At 43.7% G+C, this 8,983-nt stretch overlaps 1 protein-coding gene across 1 annotated transcript; it reads right to left on the minus strand.

The window, feature by feature from the left end:
* Nucleotides 1-820: 820 nt before the first annotated feature.
* On the minus strand, nt 821-4,218 carry LOC123084779 (multicopper oxidase LPR1 homolog 2-like). The gene is made up of 3 exons (XM_044506295.1): nt 3,853-4,218; nt 1,187-2,692; nt 821-1,094 (listed from the first exon to the last, which is right to left on the minus strand). The coding sequence occupies exons 1-3, from the start codon at nt 4,129-4,131 to the stop codon at nt 1,041-1,043; spliced, it is 1,839 nt and encodes a 612-aa protein (XP_044362230.1). The 5' UTR covers nt 4,132-4,218; the 3' UTR covers nt 821-1,040.
* Between the last annotated feature and the right edge of the window lie 4,765 nt (nt 4,219-8,983).

Genomic DNA, 8,983 nt, shown 5'->3' on the forward strand with positions numbered 1-8,983 from the left:
TTATGAACATGTGTATAAGGACCTTTTTTTCTATTATACATGAATATTCTTGTAGAAAAAGTGTTCCCATACCGTGGAAGTACATAGCTACACTCTTCTGAGGCTATGACTTGGCCGCGGCCACATGACGGAGCTGGACGTGAAGTTCTCTAGCAACTAAGGGTGGCATGGGTACGGTATGGGCAGGGTAGAGCAATACCATACCCATACCCGTATAGTCGGTGGGTATAAAATTTTACCCATACACGTACCCATGGACATGAATCTTTACCCATACCATACCCGACGGGTACCCGTACCCATTGGGTACCCAGCGGGTAGAACAAATAGCACATGAGTTGTTCACATTTTTACGCCCATTGATAGCACATTTGACAAAAAAACAATTATCTCAACTCAATAACTGGTGGATGAGTACAACATACTCATAAGTCATTAGGAGTAGACAAGCCACATGACAAATTAATGATTAATTGACAACAACTTAACATTAGTTTACAAACGGGCAGGGTATGGGTATATCCGCGTGTATAAGGTTATATCCGTACCCTACCCATGATTTAACGGATAGGGTATGGGTATTACCGATGGGTATAAAATTGTGCCCGTACCCTGCCCATGCGGATACCGTACCCGCAGGTACCCGTACCCATGGGTAAAATTGCCATTCTTACTAGCAACCTGATGACGTTACAACACTTGATGGGCCAATAAATGCATTACAGCAGCGTACTATGTCCCACGAGCGTTTGGCGTGTCAGATATTGGTGGCGTGTACGGTGTAGGATACCATTAGCAGGTGAGGACGTGCACTCCTTCGAATTTTCGTAGCCTTCATATCTTTCTTTTTTTTTAAGTAGGCACGTTATTATTAAGCAGCAAAGTTACACAGAGCCTTCCAGATACAATCCGGGGCAGAATAAAAACTACAAAGACTAACCCAGTTCATACAAGACTTAGCTAAGTTATCAAGGTGCCCATGAACGTGCTTGAAGCCTTGAAGGTTGCTGAAGAGAATTCCTTCAGATCCTTTGATGCAGCTAGCGAACAATCTTCATCGGCCTCATCATCTCGTTGTCTTCATGATCCAAAATCTGCGTTCCAAATAAGAACAAACGTCAATAAACACAAATTCTTTACAAACTAAATCGATGCAGGAAATGTTTTTCTGCTGCTTGATGCTTACATGGCAGTGGTAAACGTAGCCGGGGCCGACGGTGACGTCGAAGGGGAAGCGACCCCTCTTCCCCGACGGCTCCTCCAGCGGCATGAACCGCACCAGCAGCGTGGCCACCGTGCTGGGCCGCACCTTGAACACATTCTTCCACCCGCGCTCCTGCCGCGGCACGGCGTGCGTGCGGCCTCCGGCGAGGTGCCGCTGCATCCCGCACGCGAGGGCGTCGTTCCGGCCGCCGGCGCCGCTGCTCGCGCTCCCCTGCATGCAGTCCCTGAACTCGTCGACGCGCTGGAGCGACCTCTGCTTCAGCACGGCGAAGACCGCCAGGTGCACGTGCAGCGGGTGGTTGTCGTCGTCGGTGAGGTTGATCACCTCCCACAGCTCCGACGTGCCCTCTCGCGGCGTCTCTGTCACCGGATCCGTGTAAGGCACGCCGTTCAGGTACATGTGCGTCGGCTCGTCCGTGCCCTTCTTGGCGTACTTGTACATGGCGATGTGCCGGGTCACCACCGCCTCCCGCGCGTCCGGCTTCGGGTACCACGGCATCAGCGCCGCCGGCATGGTAGACGGGTCGTGCTCGGGCTTCCTCGCAACCAGGAACTTCATCACCGCCACCGTCTCAACCTTCTCGTCATGGTCGCCAGGGTATGGCGTCGGCGCGTTGGACCGCAGGGTCACCGCGTCGTCCTTGGCGCCGGCGAAGTCGACGGCGACGTCCGCGATCTCGGACGGCGCCAGCAGGAACTGCTTCGTGGGCACCGGCCGGGCGAGGTACACGGAGTCAGAGCCGACGTGGACGAAGCGGAGGCCACCGGAGAGCGAGAGGCGGAAGAAGCGCGCGTTGCTGGCGTTGAGGATGCGGAAGCGATACCGCCGGCGCCGCACGCGGAGGAAAGGCCAGGCCTTGCCATTGGTGACGATAACGGCGCCGAAGTACTCCGGCTGCCACTGCGGGTGCACCTTGGGGTTGTTCCCCGTGGCGTTCATGAAGAGCGAGCCGTCGCTCCTGAAGTCACGGTCGAACAGGACGAGGTTCCTGTCGAACTCCGCGCCGGAGGGGAGGCCGAGGGGCGCCTCCGCGGCCGGGTCGGACACCCTGTACGCGCCGAGGAGACCGGCGAGGATGTTGACGCGAGTGAGGCCCATGGCGTGGTCATGGTACCAGAGGTTCCCCGGAGGCTGCTGGTTTGGGTACTCGTACGCCGGCGAGGAGAAGTGGGGGCCCGTGGCGGCGAAGCCAGAGGTGAACCAGGCCATGGAGTTGCCATCGGAGGTGGACTGCTGCACGCCGCCGTGAAGGTGGGTGACGGTGGGGACGCCGGTGCCGTTGCCGAGCCCCGCGGCAGCGAGCGATCGGTCCCATGGAAGGATGTGGTGCGGCGGGAGGTGGTTGGTCCATGTCACGCGCGTGGGCACCCCCTTCATCGCCATGATGGTCGGCCCCGGCACGGTGGCCGTCTCCCTGCTGGCGCCGTAGGCGAAGACCCGCGTCGGAGGAAGGTCACGGTGGAATTTCTATCCACATAACAGAAAAAAAATGCAATTCAGAATTCATATTAATTTACTACTGTTGAAGTTCAAAATTCAACTACAACGCTTAGATCTTGGCAACAAACAAGGCAAATCGTATCTCACAGGAATTTCAGCCAGACTGCTCTTTTTGGACGAGCGTGACTTTCGGATTTCGACCCACCAAAAGCAGCTTCGTTTTAATGAATTTTAAGCTAATTTAAAGCCGGTTTGATTTATTTTTTCTTGAATCTAGCCTGAAAATTTGAGGTACACCAACCGAGAAAAGACATCGTTTTGTTCCTTTGTTATTCTGGCAGCAACATCTCTGAAATTAGTGGGCAGAGTTGTTGCCGGGATTTCAGAATTCATGAATGATTCAGCGCACAATCTTTTGAATTTTTTTTTGCATGTCCTAATTAATTTGGTTTCCAAGAAGTTCTGGTTAATCCCATTTAAATCATGAACGTAAGCATGACAGTATCTGCATTAAAGAAATGTATTTTTACTTTTTTATTTGAGCAATTTAGAGTGGTTGCAATGAAGAGTATCATATGCTAGTATATGATACTCAAGTATTATTGGTTGCCCGCAATGAAATTATCATAAGTAGTATCATGCATGATACAAATTATACTACATTGCGCCATACATGATAATAAATACGACAATCAAGATACTAACTTACGATCCTATGCACCAGGAAGTAGTATTACACACTACTCTCATATGTTGCAGTTTATGATACTCTCCGTTGCGGACAGACTAATACTATCTTCATAGTGCATAGTATCATACATGACCTAATTTATTGCCATGCATGGCACATACACATCACTTAATATTTAATATAATATAATATCATACTCTTTATTTAATTATATGTCAACCCATTAAAATTGCTTAGTTGGCATGTATGATATATACGATACTCTTAGCGTGACCAACCTTAAGAAAATATACGAAGAATGGAAACTTCTTTTCTATAAATGGAAACCTTGAGATATCTGAAGAAAAGACTACTGAGCAAGAACAATGGACAGTCACTTCAACCAGCACACGGCATCACCACGCGTGCGCCGTCGTCGGACACAGCAGATTCCAACAGAAAGGAGGCATGCAAGGAAAAAGAAAAGGCCAAGAATATGCGGTTCGTGTGCACATACCCACATGGTGTCGTACATGCCGACGGCGAGCTCTCCGGCGACGAGCCTGCCGAGCTCCGCCACGCCGTAACCGCGCAGCACGGGCATGTCCAGCAGCTCGTCCACGAACTTCTCCAGCCTCCCCGCGTCCAGCAGGCGAACACCCTGCTTCTCCCCCTTGCCTTCTCCCTCGGCGAGCCCCGCGGCCGCTACGAGCAGCAAGCACATGCCGAGGAACCTCCACTTCACCACTGGCGCGACGCAAACAAGAGCACCGTGTGCCTCCGCTTTGGTCCCCATGATTTCTCTGGCGAAAGAGAAGAGAAGAGAGGCTCCACTGAGGCAGTTGACAGATCGGCCTCTCGGCCCTGTGTTTGTCCCCTGGCCTTGGTTGGTTCTCTCTCCTTTAAAGACTTCATTTCAGAGGGAGAGAGAAGTGAAAGAGACGGCAGGAATATGTTTGGCCTACTGGTGCTTGTTTTGAAATATGTTTGTAGCTTTGTACTGATTCCATTTGGGTTCTGTGTTTTCCAAGTGAATGAATGGATGCCCTCTAGGTTTAGGTTCCATCTGGGTGACATGGGATCTGAATTAGCAGTGGTAAAAGTTTAGAGAGCCACAAATCATCGTATCTGAAGGTTGGCAATTTGCTAGCCGTTCATGTCTAGCACAAATTCCATTCAGCTTCATTCGTCATTTTATCTTTACATATCTGAATTAGCAGTAGATAGATAAGTTCGTGTGTGCAATGGACATAATCGTATGTATAATCATGCAATGATGATTATAGGCCAGATAATGGGCACGCACACAGAATATCCACATATACTCTTTATTCATCTATATATTGGTCCAGAGAGGACGGGGGACAGTCTGCCCTTGTCTGATTAATTACAGCATTCGAGGTCGCCGTGATTTTATGTATGCTTTCTATGGACGGGGAGATCACGTTAATTACTAGGTGGATTCCAAAGCTTAGCCTGTACGCAAGCAACCACCCACGCCGAGTTACACCATGTGCAACTACTCCGTTAAGCGAGCCGTACTATTGATTCCTAGCATTAGTTAGCTTAACCTGATGTGGGAGTGTGGAATTTGAATTGGCATGATGTACTGGAGGCAAAATAAATGCCATGCTACAAAATGATTAAAATGCCATGGTCTAATTAAAAAATGCCATGCCACAAAAGATAAAAAATCCAGGGTGTAATTATTAAAATGCCACGGTCTAATTAAAAACACGGCATGCCACAAAAGATAAAAATTCCAGGGTGTAATTATTAAAAATGCCATGGTCTAATAAAAATGACTTGCTACAAAATGATAAAAATGCCATGTTATAATAAAAGTTAAAATACGTCAAGCTAAAAAATGATAAAAATGCCATGGTCTAATAAAAATGTCATGCTACAAAAAAAACCATGGTCTAATTAAGATACAAGAAATGCCATGCTACGAATGATAAAAGTGGCATGCTACAAATTGATAAAAATGCCAAGGTATAATTAAAATAAAATAAAATGCCAAGCTACAAAATGATAAAATGCCAGGGTGTAATTATTAAAATTTCCATGGTCTATTTAAAAAAATTCCATGGTCTAATAAAATAAAAAATGCCATTCTAAGAATGAAAAATATTCCATGGTCTAGTTATTAAAAATGTCTTTAATAAAAATGCCATGGACTAATAAAAATGCCATATTACCCATGATAAAAGTTTCATTGTCTAATTAATAAAAATGACATGCCACAAATGATAAGAAAAATGCCATTGTATAATTAACAAAAATGCCATGCTACATATGATAAAAAAAATGTCATGTTCCGAAATAGATAATATTGACATGTTGCATATGATAAAACTACCATGATCTAAATAAATTTTCCATGGTCCGAATGATAATGATGTCATGTTACCTATGATAAAAATGCTTGAGAAGTTTAGGAACTTGTTGTCAAGTGAACACAAGGTAACATTTGCAAAACAGAAATGTAATGGACACCCAAGTAGAATTAGGGGATTTGCTTTTTTCAGAAAAGATGGCAAAAGTTTCTATGGGCACATGTTCTCTATCAAGAAAAAGGAAGTGTCATGGTATATACAATGCAATTGCTATGTTGTCTAAAAAAATGTTCCTACAAATATATTTTTCCATGGGGACACACATTAAAATGCCATGGGACACGGTTTTGAAAAACAGAAGAAATTGCCATGGAACACATTATAAAAAATGCCATGGGAAACGTTAGAATGAACAAATTGTCATTCTTATGAATTGGAGAACCTTGACATATAGGTAGATATGGTTCATATTTTGTCACATGCTTTACATTTATCTAGCTATATAATTGCCATGTGCCCTAGTACTGGCCATGGACTTCCTACATTTGAGTTGTTTCCATACACTATGACAAAAGTAGCACAATGCATAACCACGAATCACCTGGGATCTGAAACTATCAAAGGAGGATAGTGACTACAGGAACTGCCAAGGAGAATGAACACAAAATGCCATACTTTAAGACAAAAAAAATCTTCAGACATCTATCAAATAACCATGCAAAATATTTCATGGTTGAAGACTAAAATAGTGTGACAACTTCATTAAAACAACACATGTGTCGTGGCTTGCTGCACAACCCCAAGGAACTTTGGGTGATCCTCTTATTTTGTTTGGTGAGCGGCGAAGAGACGAACGAACCCCACCGACGTGTCACGATGATTTTACCCAGGTTTGGCCGCTATGAAGTGGAAAACTCTACCTCCTGGATATTAGGGCCCACTGCTTCTCCTGTCAAAGGACTTCATTAAAGTTACCAGTGCACACCCCAAGGTAATGTGTTCTCACTTCGCGGATGTTTAATGGCGTCCAAGTCTTGTACCTTAGGCTCCTATTAGCTTCCCCATAAAAACATGAGAGTCGCCACTGTTCTCTTCCTGGTTTCGAAATGACTGAGTCAATATGATACCGCAAAAATTCTTTTATATGGTAGTGACACATGAGATATTGGATGTTTGTGAAGTAGTAGAACGCATGATTGAGATGAGAGAACCACACGCCAGACATTGGCAGTTTATGATGATGGAGAAGTTGTTACATTATGATTCTATTAATAGCACAAAGAAATTCATGAAGGAGAGTTCCAACTGCCTCTTTGAGCACACATTTTAGTCAAAAACTTCATATGTGACATTTAGAGCAGCCAACAGAACAAATCACCCTCGAAATGGCCTAGAGCTCAGAATCAATCACATGTTGTTTGGAAAAGCGCCTCTAGATGGTTTTGCAAAGATTAATGTTGACAGTGCGGAGTCTAGCAATGGTGACCATTGAGTGGTGGGAGTAATGCGCCACACCAATCAGGGCAAGTTCCTCAGCTCGTCCTCAATCACATTCAAGAACATCACCTATCCTATAGTTCTGGAAGCCTCGGCGTGTCGAGAAGCTTTGGCCTTGGCTGATGATTTATGTTGCGCAAGGTATTCATCGTGTCAAACTGTTTGGAAGCAATAAAAGACATCCAAGATAGGGGCAGGAGTCCACTACAATGCTATTGTTCTAGAGATTTCCCAACGTATTGATGATTTTGAGGTGTGCCAATATACTCATGAAGGTAGCAGCCACAACTCTGAAGCTGATAGGTTAGCAAAACTCTCTCTGTCATTAGGTTTCAACCGTCATGCCTCGCTGAGAATGCCACATGATCATGTAACTACCACTTAATATCCCTGAATGAAGATGCATGATCCCACAAATTGTTTCGGCCTATCAACATTAGCTCTTCTTCACCTCCTCCCACTGTCCCGACGGACGGACCCCAACCTGTCGCGCCATGAAGTAGGCCGGATTACAACTTCACTACCGAGTCTTCTAACCTACACACCCTGCCTTCTTTGCAAGACCACTCGACTCTCAGTTGTCCTCTCACGGCGGTTCCTGCATCCATCCATTCAGACGCCGCCGCCCCTCCTTCTGTCACGTCGCAGACATCCCCTCCGTCGAGGTACCACCATGACCGCCGGTGTTAGTTCAATATCGATGCTTCGATCTAGTGTGTTGCTAGTCTGTCATGTGGCCTCGTTCCTCTATATTGCGTCGGTAACTAATACACCGTGTCTGGGATGGTTCAAACCAGCGATCCAAATATATGAAATATATTTATTTAACAATATATATATGTATATGTGAACTATTTTTCAATAATATATGCTAAAAGTATGTTAAATAAATAAATCTTAATTTTTTAGGGTTAAAATGCTGCACTTTATTGATTAACGATCAAGTTTACAAGAGTTACAATGGTGCCATACAAGTTAATAAGCCACAAATGGCGACCCTCTGACATTTCTAAAAAAAATTCCTCAAACCGTGAATTATTTATAATTATTTTTTAACAATTTCAAAAACATATCGATATTAGCCTGGGTCAAAATGTGTTCACTTAATTAGTTTAATAAAATATTGGTTTCTCCTCACAGAATCTGTTCCTATTTTATCCAAATTTATAGCATTAATTGCTGCTAACTTAACACTACAAAGAAACAAAAGGCATTTGAAAACACCGATCAAAATTGCAAAGATCACCTGTTAAGTGAATTAAAAATTTTTATTTAATTTTATTCATAAACTTAAGATGCATTTATGATAAACTTTTTTACTTCATTATTACTTATTTTGTGAGTAAACTAATTTTAATTTTTGTTTGATGCATATACAAACGTCAAATTTATTCTCAAGTTAGGTAAACAAGATCAGGCACATATATATTCCTATATGTATTTTTCATATGTCATTTTTTTCATATGGTTCTAGTAAGAGTCATTATGAAAATAATATATTATTCAAAGAAGAACAATATTTTGCTGAAATTATTTTCAATTTAGTTTGAGATGTTGAAGGATATTTTTGGGTAATGAAATTAGCTCTGAATCTAAACAAGCTAAAAATAACACATTACTTGCAAATTAATTTGTGTCCACTAATGTGTCTTATCACATTTATGTGTATACTCTGTAGTTTATAAAATATAACTTCAAAAGTTGGTACAATGTTTAGAGTATGAATGAAAATAATAACATTTAGACACTTCTAGAGTATAAGATATTGAGGCATAACTAAGAGTCGACGTGTGTAGCTCCATTTTTTGCTCT

Source organism: Triticum aestivum, chromosome 1B (genome assembly GCF_018294505.1).
Source record: "Triticum aestivum cultivar Chinese Spring chromosome 1B, IWGSC CS RefSeq v2.1, whole genome shotgun sequence".
NCBI lineage: Eukaryota > Viridiplantae > Streptophyta > Magnoliopsida > Poales > Poaceae > Triticum > Triticum aestivum.